This window comes from Budorcas taxicolor, chromosome 8 (assembly GCF_023091745.1).
Source record: "Budorcas taxicolor isolate Tak-1 chromosome 8, Takin1.1, whole genome shotgun sequence".
Taxonomy (NCBI): Eukaryota; Metazoa; Chordata; class Mammalia; order Artiodactyla; family Bovidae; genus Budorcas; species Budorcas taxicolor.
Genome location: NC_068917.1, coordinates 106939385 through 106959790, shown reverse-complemented (window position 1 = coordinate 106959790; position 20406 = coordinate 106939385). Strand labels below are relative to the sequence as shown.

The following is a 20406-nucleotide window of genomic DNA, read 5'->3' as shown; positions in this document are numbered from 1 at the left end:
TCGCAGGCCTTGGGAAGCTTTCCAACAAGTACAAGGAATGAGAGAGAGCTGGACACAGAAATGGGAGTCACTCAGACCAACTCAGATGCCAAGAAGGGCTGTGTGGAGACAGCCCCATCTAGAGTTTTGGTTTGGTGACCCAGATGGTAAAGAATCCACCTGCAATGTTGGAGACCTGGGTTCGATCCCTGGGTTTGGAAGATCCCCTGGAAGAGGGCAAGGCACCCCACTCCAGTATTCTGGCCTGGAGAATTTCATGGACTATTCTATGGGGTTGCAAAGAGTAAGACACGACTGAGTGACTTTCACTCACTGAAGAAAGATAGGAGAAGAGAGGAAGAGATGGGAAGGACAGGCTCATGTACCCCCGTTAAATCAGGGTTTTCAGAGAGTGACTGGAGAAGGCAATGGCAACCCACTCCAGTACTCTAGCCTGGAAGATCCCATGGGCGGAGGAGACTGGTGGGCTGCAGTCCATGGGGTCGCGAAGAGTCAGACATGACTGAGTGACTTCACTTTCACTTTTTTCACTTTTATGCACGGGAGAAGGAAATGGCAACCCACTCCAGTGTTCTTGCCTGGAGAATCCCAGGGACAGTGGAGCCTGGTGGGCTGCCACCTATGGGGTCGCACAGAGTCAGACACGACTGAAGCGACTTAGCAGCAGCAGCGGCAGAGAGTGACTCCTGCTTCACATCTGTTCCCCGGTGGATCGCACATGATCCCCATGCTGACGCACAGACTGGGTAGGGATTTATTCAACAGGCATGTGATTACCACAGCAGACCTTCGATTTGCCGGCTACTAATTCTTACAAGGAAGCTGGAGTACCTGTCCACTGGTGATTCACAGGACTGAACAAATGACAGGTGCCCGGCCCAGGGCAAGGGAAGGTAACTGAAGTTGGAAACCATAGCACTAAATCAGCTCACCCCCGCCCCCACCAAGAAGCATTGCCTCCAGAGGAGACTGATACCAACCCAGCGCTGCCAGTTTTAGCTAATAAAAACACATGCCACTATGTAAATCTGAGTTCCAGTTAAACAACGAATACTTGATTTAGTGTACTCAAGTCCCATGCAATATCTGGGATATTCCTCACTGTAAAGGGCCAGGTATCTGTTTGTGGAATTGAGTTGTTTGCCCCCGGGGCCTAGACCTGTAGGGAGGGGTTTGCTCACAAAGGATGCTCGCATATATCTGGTCTCTCAGATGCTACTTCCTTTAATTAAACTGCTGAGATGAAATAAAGTGTGTGGGAAAGATTAAAATTGATTCCCTTAGCTTAACAAAAGCCAGAGCTATTGAGAGGGATACTTAAGCAAACAGAGCACTTCAGCAGATGAAGAGTACAGCCTGGCTCCAGCTCAGAGCTGTGGGGAAGGGGGAGCTGGGGGCAGAGGGGAGAGTGCAGCCTGGCTCCAGCTCAGAGCTGTGGGGAAGGGGGAGCTGGGGGCAGAGGGGAGAGTGCAGCCTGGCTCCAGCTCAGAGCTGTGGGGAAGGGGGAGCTGGGGGCAGAGGGGAGAGGTGCAGCCGCTACTCAGGGAAACGTGGGGACCCAGAACAGTGGGCTGGAGGGGGCTGGCATTGCAGTCCGCTCCCAGTAAGGCCCTAGTGCCTGCCTGCGAAGGTCCTCTTTAACACAGCTTTGCTTCTCAGCATCAGGGAACACCAGCTGGGAGAGAAGCACAGAGCGAAGAGGCAAAACCCACACCTCCTGTATATAAGCACTTATTGAGCACTTACTGTGTGCCGAGCCTCAAATCAGACATTGGGTCTTCCCTTAAGCTCTTTACAAGGAGACCAACTGAGGCTACCTAAGCTTCCCAGGCAGCGCTAGTGGTGAAGAACCCACCAGCAGGAGGTGTAAGAGGCACCGGTTCAGTCCCTGGGTTGGGAAGATCCCCTGGAGTAGGAAATGGCAACCCACTGCAGTATTCTTGCCTGGAGAGTTCCATAGACAGAGGAGCCCAGCAGGCTACAGTCCGTGGGGTTGCAAAGAGTCGGACACGACTGAAGTGACTTAGGACACACAAGTTCTCAGGGATTTTTCGACTGGGGAGCTCCAAGATATGGAAAGAGAGAAAATTGTGAGTATTGCTGCTGGCATTGAAAACCGACGCTGATGACTGATGACGCTGATGACTATAGAAATTTGGAGGACTGGGCTAGGATTCCCTCTTTATGTGCAAGAAAACTAAGCGACAAAAGTTTAATGGGTTTTTGTCCCCTGTTCTTAGTAACAGTGGAAAATGTGCTCCTACATGTAATTTGGAAAGTAATTTCCTGAGAAAAATTTAAATAAGCCTCTAATAATAAGCTGGTATAACCCAAACTCCTCTCGAACCTGACCTACAGTTTTACTTTTTTTTCTGCCTCCATAGGAGGTAATAGATCTTCTGAGATTTTGCTATAGATTTATTCCCAAGAAGCAGGGCTGAAATAGTGTGAAATAAAACCCAAAACAATGAATTTTGAAACCAGGCCACTATTTGAAAGCTTTTTTTTTTTTCCTCTCCTAAAGTAACAGAAAAATACCTTAATAAAATGAATGTGTTCTTTCAATTGATTAAAAAAAAAAGTTTATTGGGGGATTTGCTTGAGTTCAAGTGGCATGAAAGTAGCAAAGCCAGAGTGTCTACCCAAGTCTGATGGTCTTTGAAACCTTTAACCATAGGGTTATGCCACCTGCTGGGTTACAGGGGTCATTCAGGTTTTTAAGCCAGGAGGAATAAACAGTAACCCGGTGCCAGGTCTGGGGCCAGTTTAGAAGTTAATGCACGGAGGAGAATGCCAGCCCAGGACCCCAGGAGTGAGCAGGTGGGGGCGCAGGTTAGGGAACTGATGGAGGGGGAGGAAGGTGAGACTTCCTGGAGAGAGAGAGAGAGAGAGAGAGAGTGTTTGTGTGTGTGTGTGTGTGTGTGTGTGTGTGTTAGTCGCTCAGTCATGTCCGTCTCTTTGCAATCCCATTAACTGTAGCTTGCCAAGATTCTCAGTCCATGAAATTCTCCAGGCAAGAATACTGGAGTGGGTTGCCACTGGGGATCTTCCCATCCCAGGGATCAAACCTGGGTCTCTGGTATTGGGGGGACAAAGGCAGAGCTGATGATGAGGGTGGATTTTCAGAGCTGTATGCTGCAGGCAGAGCTAGGGAGGAACAGCAGGGTGGGGGCTTTGAGCACGCTGGATTTGAAGCCTGACAGCAGCCCAATAGCAGATAGCGTTAGGACCTTGGAGCCTGACTTGTGTTTCTACCCTGCTGTCCTCTTCACTAGTAACCACAAACTATTTCCTTAACCTGTCTGAGTCTCTGTCTTTTCTCTGGTCAGATGCAGAGCAAATGATCCCTACTTGGCCGAATGCGGAGGATATTAAATAGGGAAAGCTATGTAAAGGGGCAAACAAGGTACTTGGCATGCAGTCAGCATCCGGTCAGAAGTGGCTTGAAATCTGGGGCTTCAGGCTGGTGTCATGTGTTGGCCCCCCCTGAGCTGCAGCAGAAATGGTCCTGGAGCTAGGACTGGGGGGGACTGGTATCTGACTCTTCATTCATTGGATTAATTTTTATTGAATTCCCAGTGTGTGCTGGGCCTTGGAGACCAGGTGTGGAGAAGCTGGCGGGAAAATCCACTCATCGCACAAGGTAGAGCCCGCTGAGCAGCATGTGAGCAGGAGAGGTCTGTCTGTCTTGGCTCCGTGTCCCAGCCCAGAGCCTGGCACACAGGAAGTATGCAGGAAGTGTTGGATGGGTCGTGGAGGCAAAGGGCCTTCTCTGAACACATAAACACTGGAGCAGAGGAGAGACGGAAAGACTGAATTTATAACCACTTTCTATTCTGGAAACTCCCCGGTTGCAGGTGAAGGGTTAAAGAAAAAACAGGAAACTGGGGACCAGGGTTTTGATTCTTAGGCTCATCACCATATCTTTTCTTCTCTTTTTTTTTCCCCAAATTAGTGTTTGGCTCACCTTTTCCAAGTTCTGCTTTTAAAAATGCTGGAAAACACCCCTAGGGGTGACCATGTGCCATCAGCAGACTGGGATGCAGGGAAGAAGGAAGAGGGGCCAGAAATAATTGGTGTTATAGGGCTGCCCTTCAACACCACGGTGGGCTGTGACCCTGGGTAGCCCCCTCTGGTCACCCATCAATTAACGTAAAAAAAGCACCAAACCGTCTGAGTTTGAAAGTGCCCCAGCTGACCCTGCAACAGCTTCCTGGACAACCCCTTCTGGTCTTGTCACATAGTTATGTTTATTGGAAGGCTAGTTTTTTCTTCTTCTATTTTTTCATCCTTTCATTAAAAAATATATTCTTCCATTACCAAATAAAATCACCTTCTTGTCCTAAAAATCCAAGCAATATATTATTCCTTTATCAGTAGGCTAGTTTTCTCATTTACTGATTTCTCTTAAGTAAATTAAAATGATGTTTACACTAAGGCAATGTGAGAATGCATGTTTAAGGTAACAAACTTAATGGTGTAGAAGTGTAAAAGGAAAATTATGGGAACAGTACCTTCACATCTCATCTACCCCTAATTCCACCTGCATCCAGGCCTCTGAAATGGCTTTTGTTTTCTAGATAAGGACACCCTCGGGAACTCCACCCCTCAAAGCCCTTGTTCGGTTGAGGGAGGTGGCCCTTTCTAGTGACAGGGTCATGGGCTGAGGATCCAGATTGGATGGTTGGTTCTGCCATTGATTTGCTGTATGACCCTCAGGTATTCACATAACCTCTTTGAGTCTCTTGCTGTGTGACCCTCAAGCACCCACATAGCCTGTCTGAGCCTTGGTGACCTCCTTCCTAGGCTACCCAGGAGGAAAATTGCGATCTGGACTCTGAACCCCCTGGCATGAGTCAGTGTCCCGCAGACAGCCCAGGTGACTGTGTTGTGTTGTGGGCTTGGCAGGTTGGGGACCAGATCCTGGAGGTGAATGGGCGGAGCTTTCTCAACATCCTGCACGATGAGGCGGTCAGGCTGCTCAAGTCATCCCAGCATCTCATCCTGACCGTGAAGGACGTCGGGAGGCTGCCCCACGCCCGCACCACCGTGGACGAGACCAAGTGGATCGCCAGTTCCCGGATCGGAGACGCTGCCGCCAACTGCGCGGGGTGCGGCCGTGCTGCGCTCTCACTCGGAGCCCCAGGACCCCAGGGCCGTCCCTGAAAGCCAGTAACAGCCCCTTTCACCCCCGCACCATGCTCTGTGCGCGATCTGTGAGGACTGCCCCAGTTCCCTGAGCCTGAAGTCCCACCCCAGGGTCCCTCCTGTTTGCGGGGCCTGACCGGGGGTGCATCCCCTTTGCTCTTCTGGCCTCGGTTTTCCTTGGAGAGCTGGACCGCAGCAGCCAGTTCTCTCACTCTTTACTTGCTGTTTAGTAAATCTCATAACTTCCTTTTTGGCCCTTACTTGCTTTGTCTGAAAAGTGGGAATCCTAACTGCGGTCCCCATTCCAGATGTGTGGATGGGGATCCCATGAGTGACTTGTGTGAAAGGGTCTTGGGAGTCATAATGTGAGACAGTTGCCAGGTGGCTGCATAGCTGCTAATAAGGTAAAGTGTCACCTTTGGATTTCCATCTGAAACCTCAGACTGACTGGTGACCCCAAGCCAAACACACCCAGGGCGTCTCTTTCTCCCTTTCTTCATCCCCTCCTTCCTCTCTTCCTTTCACCTTCCCAGTACAGTAATTTTTAAAAATTAGTTACCAACATTTAAAAAGACATCGGGTTTCCCATGGGTGGGGGTGGGGTGGACACCTGGATTTCTGGCTGCTTCTTGAAAATCAGGGATTCTGGAAGCCTGAGACCACATTATTTTCCATGGAAACAGCCTGGAAGAGAGCTGCACCTGCAAGCTGTTTCTTAACATCTCCAGGTGCCCCGTCCTCACCCTCCCTGGGCTGGCCTGACCCCGAGACCACGTGGCACTTACTATTTAGTCTCTCCTCTGTGTGTCACCTGACTTGGCCCTATAGGGCGTGAAACAACTCAGCAGACCACCTTGCCTGGTTTTAGAAGTGCCATCCACATGGTTGGTCAGGAGTTCAGAAACTGCCCATCTGTCCAGGGCCTGATACTCCCTTGAGAGGCCCCGGTGAGCACAGCCCATGGTTCTCCCAGTTTCATTCCTCTCCCTGCAAAGCAGCCATCCCCTGGCCCATGCCTGCTTGAACTGCTCAGACATGTGCTTGTCTTTCTTCGTAGGTTTCCCGGGGATCTCACAGCAGAAGGGACCAACAAGGTAGGCTGCTCTCTGTCTGCGGGTATCTTTGGCTTCTTCACTGGTGCTGAGTGGGGAGCTCTGGGCCCAGCAGGGTGGGCAGCCTGCCAACTGCCTGCGTAGCCTCCTTCCCACACTTGTGGGAAGATTCCAGGCCACCATGTTCCAGGCAGCACCCTGGATCCCGGAGTTAGCGGTACGAACAGCACAAATCACGTCCCCTCCCCGGTGGGGGTTACGCCCAGTGACGGAGAGGCACATCAAAGCAAAGCGAGCCTGCATGCGCATCTCATCATCAAAGGCGTTCAATGCCTTCCAAGAGCGGTGCGGGCCCTAGGAGAGAGAAGGGCAGATGTTTAGGTGCGGGGAGGGCAGAGGGAGAGGGCGAAGGCTCTCCAAGTGGCAACACAGTGTCTGGGCTGTAAGCTGAACATGAAGTGGAGGTGAGTGAGATCAGAGTCTAGGCAGGAGCCGGAGGGGAGGATGCAGTCAGAGGGCACAGCACGTGCCAGGGCCCGGGGGCAGCGCCACGCACGACTTGTTGGTGGGATCATCAGATCCCATAGGACTTAGTGGGCTGGGGAAGAGGTTTGGCTGCTAAGCCGAAATGATGGGGTGCCACTGAAAGTCTTCACCAGGGGTGCAACATGAGATCTATGTTTTCATGAGGTCACCTCAGCAGCTCTGTATAGGCGACAGGGAGAGGCAGAGGGGACAAGCAGGGAGACCGGGTGGCCTCTTAGACACGGCTGATGGTGGTGGAGGCCATGCTGGGAGGCGTGGTGTGCATGCAGGTCTGAGCCACATTTCAGAAATCACATTACTATTATCCCCAATGTACCCAGAGAGAGACAGCAACCTAAACAGTAAAATGGGAACCATAATAATACTGCCTGACCCTGAATGGTCATGGGGCTCTGATGAGACAACACGTGTAAAAGTGCCACGTGAGCCAGAAAAGCACTTTGCAGCTACAAGCAACTGAGACCCGGTGCCCTGAGAAACGTCCAGGAACACCTGCGGCTTTACCCTTGGGCAGAGACCTCAGAGGGGCCCCCCCACCTGTCTGCAGGGTGGTAGCCGGCTCGGCTTCCAGAGCAGACCGGCACCCCCGGGGCCTCTGCCTCACTGTCTTTCAGCTGGGGTTTTACAAGGGGCCAGCCGGCTCCCAGGTGACCCTGAGCAGCCTGGGGAACCAGACACGGGTGCTGCTGGAGGAGCAGGCGCGGCACCTGCTGACCGAGCAGGAGCGTGCCACCATGGCCTACTACCTGGAGGAGTACCGCGGCGGCAACGTATCGGTGGAAGCCCTAGTCATGGCCCTGTTCGAGCTGCTCAACACCCACGCCAAGGTGACCCGTGTCTCCTCGGGCAAGGCGGGGCTGGAGGGGCCTGGCTTCAGCTCCCCGGGGCTTCTACATCCTTCCCTGCCTCCCTCTGAACCCCACTCCTTTACTGAGAACCCACAAAGAGTCAGACCCAGCCTGAAGCCTGGGCAGAGACTGGTAACCGAGACAGACCCCCACCCCCAGCCCCCACCCCCGAACCCCTCAGACTCTCAAGGGAACAGTCCACATGCCTTGTGTTTGGGGTCCCACTGTAGCAGCTTTTTATGCTGGGTGTAGATTTAGAATCGTCTGGATTGCTCTTAAAAAGCAATGCCCAGGCCACACCCCAGGCTGGATAACTCCGCATATTTCACAAGCCCCCAAGTGACCAAACCATGCTACCCTCTTTGAGAACGCTGCTCTAGTGGAGAAGCCTGTTTGAGATTCAAAAGCTGCACCAAGAAGAAGTGATTAAATCCACTGGGAGTGGTTACCTTTGGGAAGACTTAACAGAGGGAAGTCAGTTTGAAAAGAAGAAACAGGAAGGGACAGGCAAGGGCTTCCTGTTCAGGGACTTGGAGCTGGACATGAAGGGTGAGATGTTAGGGAAGAAGAAGTGAGCAAGGAGCAGGGGTTGATGACGCTGGGCCCGGCATCTAGGGGTTTGGAATTTGTCCTAGGACAGTGGTGAGCCACGGAGGGTTAAGGAGGGGTGGGCAGTGGCCAAGTTTGCACGAAGGTTGTTTGGGGTAGCAGGGGTTTCCCAGGCGGTGCTAGTGGTAAAAAACCCACCTGCCAATGCAGGAGACCCAGGAGATGTGGGTTCGATCCCTGGGTTGAGAAGATCCCCTGGAGAAGGGCATGGCAACCCACTCCAGTGTTCATGCCTGGAGAATCCCATGGACAGAGGAGCCTGGTGGGCCACAGTCCATTGAGTCGGACACGACTAAAGCGACTTAGCATGCACGCCTGCATCTGGGGTGGCAGAGGGCTGTCGCGCCTGCCGGTGGAGCTCCCTGCTGAGTGCCCGGCTTGTCCCGGCCTCCAGTTCTCGCTCCTCTCTGAGGTGAGAGGCACCATCTCCCCCCAAGACCTGGACCGCTTCGACCATCTGGTGCTGAGACGGGAGATTGAGTCCATGAAGGCGCGGCAGCCCCCGGGTCCTGCAGCCGGGGACACCTACTCCACGGTCTCCTACAGCGACACGGGCTCGTCCACAGGCAGCCACGGCACCTCCACCACCGTCAGCTCGGCCAGGGTGAGCAGCCCCTGCCCCATGCCTCACCTTACAGACAGCAAGGGAGTTAAGGCCCATCTGGGTTTGAATCCAGCCCTGGGAGTCTCTGCTGGGACGGGACTCCTGGCCAGCTCCGGGCCTTCCCTTTCAGAACCTCGGTTTCTTCACCTGTGAAAACCTCCTGATTGCTGGGTGCCTCCTGTGTGCTAGGCATGGGCTCTCAGACACAATGGAACAAGATGGATTGACCCTGCCTCAGGGGCTCGCAGGCTGTGGGATGGGATGCAGGCGGGTGGGCTGGGGAAGAAAGGCGGAAAATGCAGGTAATGAGATAAATGGGCCTCCTTGGTAGCTCAGATGGTAGAGAATCTCCCTTCAATGTGTAAAACCCAGGCTCAATCCCCTGGAGAAGGGAATAGCAACCCACTCCAATATTCTTGCCTGGAGAGTTCCAAGGACAGAGTAGCCTGCTGGGCTGTAGTCCATGGGGTCAAAAAGAGTCGGACACGGCTGAGCAACTAACATTTTTCTTAACAAGACAAACAGAACCAGTAGCGGGAGGATCCCATGAGACATCACGCTGGTGGTCTCATTCACGGTAATGGTCGTGGTGACTGGGATCTTCCCTGAGACACTCACTCCTGATTCTCTGGGGCCCTGGAACCCAGCCTGACTTTCTCCCAGACTCACCAGCCCCCAGAAAGGCATCTGGGCCACCTCAGGGTGTGACTGTGCCCCCAGGATGCTCAGAGGCAGATGAACCCTGGGAGGCTTTGGGGAGGAAAGGGCAGCGGAAGTGCCTTATTATCCATCACAGGACACAGCCAGTTACCGAGACCGGTGCCGTGGGAAAAGTCAGAGCTGGAGGTCAGGAGGGCCGGCTCGGCTCCGTCCTCTGCTTCCATGCCGGTCAGTCATTCAGCACCTCTCTCCTGTGGAAGGGGAGGAGGAGGTCTAGTGCTCTAACCACCGTGACTTCCGACACTGAACTGGGAGCTCTCACAGGGGAAATCTCTATTAGACAGTGTTGGTTGTCCTGTCGGAGGAGGAGGACATGCGATGATGGCCACCTGCAGATACAGGTGGTCAGCAGGCACAGGTGCGCTCACAGGCACCAGGAGACAGCCCCGCAGCATGCCCGCTTTGTGGGCTTCAGCTCCCAATGTAGCTTTTTTTTTCTCTTAAAGCTCTGGGGATCTGAGCTTCTGGGGAAACTTCTATTCCTCTACCTCCTGTCCCTACCATCCTGAGTCACCTTCATCCCCCGAGTCCTCATCCTTCCTGGGGTGGCTAGGAAGCTGCTGCCCATTCCTCCAGGCTCTGGACACGGCTGCAGACCATTTCTGGGGCAGGGAGGAGGCTGTCCCCACCTGGGGCTGCGTGTTTGGCTCTGATGTGGCACACAGCACACACGGGTGACGAGCTGGCTTCAGGCTGCGGAGCCCTGGCCCGACGGTTCATTTCTCTCTGCGTCCAGCTCCACTGAGATTGGCTTAAGCATGTCCACGTGGGGCTTCAGGAGCCACAAATCACTGCTCTAAAACTTAGGGGGTTGCATACTGCAATTCTGGGATGATCCCTTTAGAAGCGAGGATGAGAGATCCAGTGGGTGGGATGGGGTGTGTTCTAGCCTGGGAGGTAAGGGGCTTAGGTTTAAGCCCAGCTTCTCTGGGCCTTGGTTTCCCTGTGGGTAGAATGACCTGAGGTCCTTGGTGACTCTGGCCACAGCAGCCCGAAGCCCCGAGGGCAGGCCAGGCTGCAGGACTTGGAGGTGTATCCCCAGGAAGGGCTCAGGGCAGGGGTCCCAGCCCCAGCTCAGTGCCTGGGTCTCTCCTGTACCTGGAAGGCACTGTCCCTGACCATCTGAGGCCCCGCTGTGGCAGTTGACCCTGCCTTGTCAAAGACACCTTCCCTCCAGATTGGAACACCCTGGGAAAGGCACAGCTCTTAAAAGCTACAGGATGATTTTGAGCAGAAAGTTTGTAGGACAGATGGAAAGGGTCTCCCAGCTTCTGAAATGTGAATAACTATGAGTCTGAGTAAACTCTGGGAGTTGGTGATGGACAGGGAGGCCTGGCGTGCTGCAGTCCATGGGGTCACAGAGAGTCAGATACAATTGAGCGGGTGAACTGAACTGATGAGTCTGAGACCTCCTGGAGAGCACAGGTATGTCAAATCAGGACTGACCAAGGTCAGGACGAGCTCTGGGAGGTGGGTGCTAAGAGAGCCATGTGCAGGCAGGAGAGGCGGCGTGGAAAGGCACCTCCCTCCACGGCGCCTGGCTCTCCCTCCTTGCACTGGGGCAGCAATGCTCCTTTCCCCAGCTTGTTGGGAGAGTAAAGGACAAGCAACCTCCCAGACATGCTGCCCACACTCGGAGGGCAGAGGAAGCATCTGTTCTTCCCCATTTCCCAGCCTGGCTGGGGTAACCACCCTGTATCCAGGGCCTTGCAGACACTTGAGGTCTTCTGGAAAGCGCGGGGCTGAGGTTCTGCCATTCCCCTTCCAAACGTCATCCCGCGCTGGGCATCTTCCACACGCACAGCCCTGGGCTCCTGTTCACAGGCGCTGAGTTTCTCTGCCAACATGGGGCCTGGGCTTCCCTGGAATCCGGGTCTTCTCTGATGGAGGCTTTCTAACAAGATACTCCTTCAGGCTCTGCCTTTCAACCACAGATGTGACCTTGGACAAGCCACTTCCCTTTGCTTATCCTCAGTTTTCCCATCTGCCAAGTGGGAATAATGATCCTAGCTTCACCTGCTGGAGACTCCCAGGGTTGCCCCCAGGGGGCAGGCCATCTCCTGAGGGCCCTTCTCAAGGACAGTGTTCTTTCTTGGTTTCCTTCTAGGAAGCAGTTAGAATGAAGCCATGCTGACTGTCCCTGTGGGGTCTTCCTCATCCCTCCTTTATTCCTGCCCAAAGCAGTCCACGTGAAGAGAAAAGTTTTTTGCTTGTTTTGCTGTGTGTGTGTGTGTGTGTGTGTGTGTGTGTGACTGTGAGTGTGAGTGTAAGTGTGTGAGTGTGTGTGTGAAGGGGGTTTGCTGTGCCCAGTCCATCCCTTATGTTTATTTGATGTATTTTTCTTTTTGCCTTTTGCCCACCCTTCCTCCCCAGGAGCGGCTGCTGTGGCTTATAGACCTGATGGAGGTACCGTCCTTCTTGCCGAGTGGGGCTCTGGGAATCCTTTAGCTGGGGTGGAGGCAGGGGGCTGTGGCCCTTCCCTCACTCCTTTGTGCCAACACCCAGCCCAGCGGGGAGACCAGGTTCTTCTTGGTGTTCTCTGTCTCTCCTAGTTGCCCGTCCATCAGGGCTTTCAGGCTCTGCAGTGGTTCAGACCCCAGCTCTGCCAGTTCCTTGCTGTGTGACCTCAGGAAATGATTGCACCTCCCTGAGCTCAGTTTTATAAACGAGGATGACAGCTCTGTGCTCTGGAGCTGTCAAGAGACCTCTTGGCCTTTGCCTGTGCCACACAGTCTGTCTGGAATGTGCTTCCCACTTCATATGGCATGGCTGTCTCTTGTGTGTGCTTCAGCCCTTCGCTTGCATCCCTCTTCTTCCAAGCAGACTTCCCTGATCCTCTCGAGGTGGGTGACTTTGAGTGTCTGGATCCTTCAGCCCCCAGGGCTTCCTGCTCTTATGGCTCCTGTGTCATTATATTTTAATAATATTTACCAGCCTGGTCAGTTACCCCCTCGACCATGGGCTGCTTGAGGGCGCAACTGTGTCTGAAGTCACCATTGATTCCCTAGTGCTCTGCATAGAGCCTGGTCCACATTAATAATTTGGGCCTTTCTTAATAATAATGGTAGCTGGCATATGTCAGGAGTCTCCATAGCATGGTGATAATGCTTTCCAAGCATATCTTCTTTGGTCCTCTCGGTAACTAGATGTGGCAAGTACTGCCATGATTTCCATTTTACAGAGAAGAGGACTGAGGCTCAGGGAGAAGTGACTTTCTCAAGGTTGCTAAGCTAGCGAACGGTAGAGTGTGGATTCCAACCCGGGCCTGCTTACCTCTGAGCTGGTGCTGTTAACACTGCACTCTGGTTGGGATTCTTCCCTGAAGGAGCTCAACCGGATCCTTGTTAAGCATCATCTGCCTATCAATCTATCGATCCATCTCTGTTTCTACTCTCTTCCTCCTTATCTCCCTTTTGTTCTGTTAGCAAATTTCGATTGAGTGATTGCTCCAGGGTCTGCACAGTTGCAGTGCTGGGAATACAGTGGTGAGCAACACAGAAATCCTTTCCATTGTGGGATTTAGAGTGGAGCAGGAGTGACAGACTAAACCAGATAAAGAACTGAAACACGCAGCGTGCCAAGTGGTGAGAAGTGCTGAGGAGAGAATATGAAACAGGAAAGGGGCGTGGTCAGGAAGTGACACCTGAATGGGACCTGAAAGAGGGAAGGAAGATGGTCCTGCCCACAGCTGGGGGAAGAGCATTTCTAGTAGAAGGAACAGCAAGTGCAAAGGCTTTGAGGTGGTACCCAGAGTGTCTGAGCAAAGTCCACGAAGCCAACCACTGGAGCAGTAAGTGAGGGGAGGGGCAGTGGCGGATTAGTGCTGCGGACTTGGAGTTTGTGTCTGAGTGTGATGGGAGCTGTTGGCAAGTTGGAACAGGGGCCGACATGGTCTGACTGGTCTGCCTTAGTTGTACCTGGATGCCGCTGCTGGTGGAGAGTGGACGAGTGTGGGTTTGAACCAAAAACAGGTTCATCCCCAGGCAGGTGCTGGGGAGCTTGTGCAGCCCGAGTTGCTAAGAGATGTGATAACAGGCTCTACAGGGGCCAGCTCTTCCTGCTGCCTGGTCAACCGTGGCCTCAGTGTCTCTTGGGAACCCCCTCCCTCCAAACACACACAGCAGGTCTCAGGCTAGACGCCCCACGCTGCCTGCATGCGAAGCCACAGGACAGACACCTCCTCCTGGAAGCCCCTCTGTGTGGGAATGCAGGGCACCAGACCCATCCTGGAGGTAGGAGCCCACACCCTTCCTCTGCCCTGTCCCCACCATGCAGTGGCACCCTTGGGAAAGCCCCTCACCCACCACCAGCCTGTCTTCCCATCTGTACAAGCCAGGTAGGCTCCCAAAGCTCCTCCAACCCTGAGAGTCCTCTCTGTCGAGAGAGTCTAGAAAATATTCCAGGGGAGGCAGTACAAGGAATGGCTGCCCTGTGTTCCCACTGCTTCCCTGTTTTTGAACAAGGGTTGCATCATTCCTCCTAAGGAACCTCTTCCTAAGGGGTCGAAATGACATTCACTTATTCCCTACTACGTGCCCAGCACTAGCCCACAAAACCACCATGTATGAGTGAGCTTTTGCTGCAGAGATGCTGAGTAACAGACAACCCCCACGATCTAGATGGACATCAACTCACAACATTTCTTGCTCATGCGCAAAAATTATTTCACCCAGGAAACACACGCATTTTTCATGTCTCCATTAAAATGCCCACCCCGTTGCTTTAACCTCTTGCTGAATGTTTTCTTCGGCACACAAGGAGAGCTGGTGGGGTCCACCAGCAGGGACCTCAGCTTTCTCCTGTCTGTGTCCCCAGTGCCAGCCCAGGGCCTGGGACAGGGTGGAGGCCAAGGAAATGCGAAGCAGGAACTGGAATGAAACCTCACTCCCTGGTCACTCAGGATCACCGTCTCCCTTTCCAGCCTCCTAAACAGTTACCTCCTCTGTCATAGGAAACTGTCCTCTGCTCTGGCGCTCAGACGGGCAGGGTGGCAGGCGCCGGCTCTTGTGACCCAGTTGCCCCAGACGGATGCCCCAGTTGGAGCCAGTTCCCATTTAGCCCAGAGTCCCTGGGTTGCGCTGCACGGGTTATCCATCCCAGGTTCAACACGGCTCCTTCTGCAGCCGTTTTCCCTCAAACCAGACACAATCGATCAGAGGAAATCAGATGCAGCCTCCCGCTTCAACAAATTGTGTTTAGTTTCCATTTGTCTAATAGATAGTCAGCCCTGGGAGTTTTCTGCTGCCTCCAGACAGTATCATCACCCTCCCATAAAGATGTCGGCCAGGAGAGCTTTGTGAAAGAAGAAAGGGCTGCCTGACATTTCTTGAATTCCTCATCTGGTGCAAGGAGGCCTGAGGCAGAGGGGCTTAAATGAACAGCCTCTGGAATCTCACACACTAGGGTTGGATCTCCCAACTGGTAGCCGCGTCACCTTGGGCAGGTGACTTAAGCTTTTGAAGCCTCAGCTCCTGCATCTGTACAGTTGGCTGATAAGATCAGCCATCTGTGGGTTGCTGTGGAGATCAAGTGAGATCCAGGGTGTGGAATACTCAGAAGTTGGTTCTGTTGATACTCTAAAGGCCAGCAAGGACTTCCCTGGTGGTCCACGGACTAAGACACCAAGCTTCCAATGCAGCAGACCTGGGTTTGACTCCTGGTCAAGGAACTAGATCCCACATTGCTGCAACTAAGAGTTTGCGTGCTGCAAGTCAGGATCCCACATGCCTCAACTAAGACCCAGCTCAGCAAAATAAAAGAAGGAAGGAAGGAAGGAAATTAGGGTTGGCAAAGGGCACTGCAGAGAACTGCAGAGGGAAAGCGGTTGAGAGGCCAAGGCCAACCTTGTGCCCACCAGGTAGATGTCATTGAGGTCAGGGCGCAGGGGAACTTGCCCTGCTGAGAGCCTTAACCAGAGCCTTCCTCCTCCTGGATTTGCCCTCCAGACCCCTGATGTGTCTCGAAAGGGGCTCCCCATCTTGTCAAAGGATGCTTGGGCTGGGGTCACTGCCTCTAAAGGCCATTGCCGTCTCCCCTGCAATAAGGCATAAAGGAGGTATGGGCGTGGCTGTCAGCCCTTGGTAGCGCCAGTCTCTTCCCCTTGGCCTCCATGCCTTCCTGCTCAGCTGGGGCCAGAGGAGGATGGAGAAGCTCCAGCCTGTTTTGGGATGCCTCCTGCTGCAGAGACCCCTGACTGTTAAAGCACCCCTTCCCAGAAAGAGGGAGCAAGTGATGAGAGGTTGACATCCCACCTAGTGCAATCGGCCTCTGGTCCAACCTCGTTGGGTTAGGTCCTCTGCTAGGCAGACCCCTCCCTAGTGGAGGAGCAGGAAGGAGCCCATCTATGGAGCCCAGTCACTGTTGCTCCTTATTTATATGATATCAACTTTAAAAATATTCACAGCCTAGAAGTTGAGAGTTGTGTTTTACTTGGTGGAGAGAACTGAGGACATAACATCTCAGAAAACTCAGGAGACTGCTCCAAAGAGGCAAGGGCCAGAGGAGCCAGGATATATAGGAGTTTTTGCAACAAAAATCAGGCAGTCAGACCCTCAAGAGATTACTGTTCGTTAAAGAAAACCAGGTATCTCAAGGAATTTGATGCTTTTCTGTATATGGGAAGATGCAAGAGTCTGGGCTCACTGAAACCATTCCTTGGCTATGCACCTCAGCTCTCTGGGGCCAGTATCCTGTATTTTCTCACCCTGAGTTCCCTCGGGGCCCACAGCTCTAGTGTGGTGGCTTGGTGGCCGCCGCATCCTTTGTTTACTGCTACGGCAGCAATGTTTTCATTCACACAGACGTGCTGTCTATAGCCCCCCTCCAAGGAAGCTGCCCCGTGCACAGACAGGGACACGGTGAAGCTGGAATTAGTCTTTTCCCTTGAGTAGAACATCCCATTCCCTTCCGAGAGACCTCAGCAATGCCCCTTACCTCCCCAGAACCGTAGATTCAGCAGAGGATGTTAGTAACCCTCTGGGTGGGTGCAGCTTTGCCTGGGCCGGTGTGTGAAACAAGGACCCTTCCTCCAAGCCGGTGCATTGAGGCGCATCCTCCCCTCTGTGTGGGGACTGGGGGTGCTGGGAACTGCTTCCAGAAAACAAAACCAGGTCCATGGAGGTCAGAGCCTGCTGGAACGTGGCCAGCCCCTGCTCCCCTCGGAGCCTGCGTTTTTCCAGCTACCACCTAGGAGAGATAGACTAAACGCTGCTTTAGGACTGGTGGAGGGCGGTTCACCTTTTCTGTGCCATGGACCCCTCTGGCAGGCTGGCAAAGCCCTGGGGACCTTTCTCACAGTAACAGTTTTAAATGTTTAAAAAGAACACATGTAGAATGACAAAGGAAACATCATAAAATGCTGTTTTCAAAGATGGGAAGAAATATTGAAAGGTGTGGTTTTTTCTTAGTATGCCCCATGACAAGGTCTGATGGCACGTCGGTAACAGCTGCAATTATGAGGACGTGATGAACATAAATGGGACTTTCCGGCATCTGCAGTGGGATACGAAAGAGCTGTGACAGTGTCCCAGGCACTGCTGATTCCACAAGGCTGTGTTGCCTCCACTCATAATGGAAGGAGATGCTACATTTCAGTTAGAGGTTAATGAAAATAAAGGATCCAGGGTTTTCCTCCAAGCAAGTTCAGACTCCTTCCTGAAGCCCTGCTTTCCATTTCTGGGCCTGACCTGGAGACTCTTGCTTCATGCCCTCTGTCCGCTGAATGACATCCTTTTCTTAAGAGCGTTGGGAGGGAGATGCAAAGGGGTAGAAGGAAGCCTGGGCTGTGCTGGGACGAGGGACACCCTCGTCTCAGGAGGACTTTGTGCACTGGCTTCCCTGGGCCCTTTCTGCTTCTGTGCTTTGGTGGCCGAACATGGTAGCAGCAGTGGGCCAGCTGCTCAAAGACCCCATGCCGGTCCCCACGGCCTCAGCCTGGTTGGTGAGCGCGGGCTCCCAGCCCTCTGTGAGTGTGGGGACCGGTCCTCTCCCTGCCCTATCTCTGCCCTTCCCTCCAGCATCCAGACTTCCACCCAGGCCAGTGCTCAGAGAGGCTGGGGGCTGTTCGATCGATGGGTCTCCATCAGCACAGCCAGCGCCCGGGGTCCACCCCTCGATCCTTTTGGATCCCCAGACCTGTCCCCTTCACTCTGGGCAGCCCCCTCCTCTGCCCCCCAAGAATGCCAGGACTCTCTGGCTCCGCCGGCTGCGGCCACTCCTGCCCCCACTGCCCACATCGTGGCTGGGCCGACAAGCTCCTCTTCTCCAGCTCCGGCAGGGCGACCGCCTCTGGCTTTTCCTCCTCTTCCTCCCTTTGGCCTCCTCTTCTTGGTCTTTTCTCCCCGTCTCCTCCCTTCTTTGTCCTCTCTGATGCTCACCCCCCTCTGTAGTTTGTCTCTCTCCCATGGCCCTCTTCCGCTCAGCAGCCCCCCCCCCACCCGCCCCGCCCTGCTGCGACCTTCCAGAAGCCGCTGGGACTCCCTGCCTCAATTTTCCAGAGACAGAGAGAGGAGGGCACTCCCAGCCTTGGGCCTCCGGTGCATTCGGCAGGGGTGGGGGGCAGAGGTGTTGGGGAGCCTGTTGTCCAGACTTCAGAGTAAAGAAGCCAGAGGAACAAAGAGCTGAACAAAGAGCTCTTTATGTAAGAGCCCTCCCCTTGTAATGAGAGGGTGGGGCAGCGGAGCCCAGGAAAGGGGCTGAGTGGGGAGGGGAGAGAGAGGGGAGGAGGGGGCGGGGAGCAGAGAGCCTCCTTCTGCTGGGGGTGGTACCTGGGCCACCCAAGGCCTTTTGGGCCTCTGTTTCCAGAACCATGAGTCCATCTGGCAGAGGCCAGCTCGGGTGATGGCCCCTCGTGATTTCATTTCATTTTTGCCCCACAGTGCCCCCAAACCAGACCCTGGAATATCTAGAACCCTGATTGGGCCAACTCAGACAAAAAAATAAAAATAACGAGTTCTCTCTGAAAGGGAGATTTCCTGAACCGCCACAGATTTGAGGAAGAAGGGGGTGAGGGAGCCACCGCCGCAGGTCCTGAGGGCATCCCGGCTCTTGTGGGAAGTCCTCTGGATGACAGACTCAGACCTTGAATAGGGTTCAGCTTTCTGCTCTGTCATTGCTGTGTGACCTTGGGCAAGTGGCCTTCCGTTTCTGGGCCTCAGTCACCTCAGCTGTAGAACTGATGAAAAAGAGTCCCACCGGGCAGGATTAACTGAGCTGCCAGATCTAAACCCTCAGCTCGTCTCTGGCCTCCGTGGGTGCAGGAGGAGCCCCCCCAACCCCCAACCACTGAGCAGCTGGGGCTGAGAGGGGGATGGGAAGAAGGCCAAGATGCTCCGGCCGGCTCCTGCGTGAGCTCTGACCTTGATCCTCTTCTCGAAGCCTGTCCCGGAAGCGTTTCTGCTGACGCATCCCCCAGGTTCTTAGCCTGCTGTCTGCAGCTATTTCAGACGCACAAGGAACGTGGCTCGGGGACTCGGGGCTCCTGAGCGTCTGGATTCGGCAGATGGAGTCTGGCAAGGCTAGGCTCCAACCCGTCTGCCGTTTGCTCCACTTCAGGCCTTCCTCCCAGGGCTGGACGCCTGTCCACACTCCACCCTCACCCTCCCGCCCGTCTATCCCTGCCTTCCATCTTGGCTCCAGGATGTCATTAATAACAGGGAGTGGCTGAGGTCTGGGGCCAGCGATGGCCTTGTTCTTTCTTGTTTCAGAGAGGGTCCTCCTCCTGGAGTCCCTTGGTTCTTACAGCATCTAATTCTGGGGTCCCGCTAAGGTTGCATGGGCTTTGGGGTCACCCTGATGTGGGTTAGAAACCTAATCTGCTGTAGAATAGTCCTGTTGCCTTGGACAAGTCACTGCTCTCTCTGAGCTTAAGTGTAAAAATTGTGAGCCGGGACAATCAGAGTGCCTACCTTACAGGGTCATAAGGAGAATCAGTGAGACCATGTAAATAAAATGCCCAGCAGGGGTCTAGCATGCAGCAAGGCCTGCCACAGTTTGGAGTTCTCCCATGCCCTTTCTAAGAAAAAGTCACACCCGCCCTGTAGTGCTGGGCGAAGACGTGCTTGTGTTATCAGACTCCGGGTCCTTTCCTTGCTCCCTCCCTTTGGCCCTATCACAACGCCAGCTTCCATCAGTGATTCCGAACAAGAGTTTGTGTGCAGCTCCTGTGTGCGTGGCCCTCTGGTGGGTGTTGGGAACACGGGGACCTGCTCATCTTTTATCCCCATGAGCTTTCCTCATAAGTCAAGGCTGCCTGTTAAATGCTTGTTGATCAACTAAATGAATGTTCAAAGCTCCTGATACCAGAACAGGACAGAATCCCATATCTTTGGTCCAACCATGGACTGTCATCTAAGCCCCCAGGGTGTCTGCAGGCTGAGTTTTGGGGGCAGGCGGCAGTAGCTAGTTACATTTCAGGTGATGGAGGCCCCTCTCATCCTTGCTATAGACACCTCCCAGGTCTCTGACCTCCTCGGGGCCTCCTGCTGAGGCCAAGGCAATGACTGCCCAGTCTTGGGAAGTCTTTGCATGTAACCTGCCTGCCTTGCCATTCACCTTCACCCTAGATGGCCTGTTTGCCCAGGCGGACTGATTCCTGGGAGCACTGGACACATTACGGTTTTGGGGGAGGGGGTGTATCGGAGGACCACTGTTTCCTTCCATCGAAGTGTTCACCTAGGCCAGGGCATGTGCAGCCATTCAGTTCCTGGGGCAGATTTATAAGACCCCAGGGTTCTAGTGTGACAGTCACTTCCCTTCAGATACTGTGCCAGGCTCTGTTTGAGCACTTTTCAAGTGTTAATGAATCAACTCCATGAGGGAGGGACTGCTGTTTCCCCGCCTTACAGATGAGGACACTGAGGCACAGAGCAGTCCAGTGGGT

General features: G+C 53.8%; 1 protein-coding gene across 1 annotated transcript in view; it reads left to right on the top strand.

Moving 5' to 3' along the window:
* WHRN (whirlin) overlaps positions 1-20406 on the top strand; it is an 89686-nt gene that overhangs the window by 61285 nt on the left and 7995 nt on the right. The window contains exons 4-8 of the mRNA XM_052645121.1: positions 4909-5111; positions 6206-6242; positions 7361-7573; positions 8598-8807; positions 11901-11933. Of these exons, the coding sequence (XP_052501081.1) occupies positions 4909-5111; positions 6206-6242; positions 7361-7573; positions 8598-8807; positions 11901-11933 (696 nt within the window). The remainder of the gene's footprint in view (positions 1-4908; positions 5112-6205; positions 6243-7360; positions 7574-8597; positions 8808-11900; positions 11934-20406) is intronic.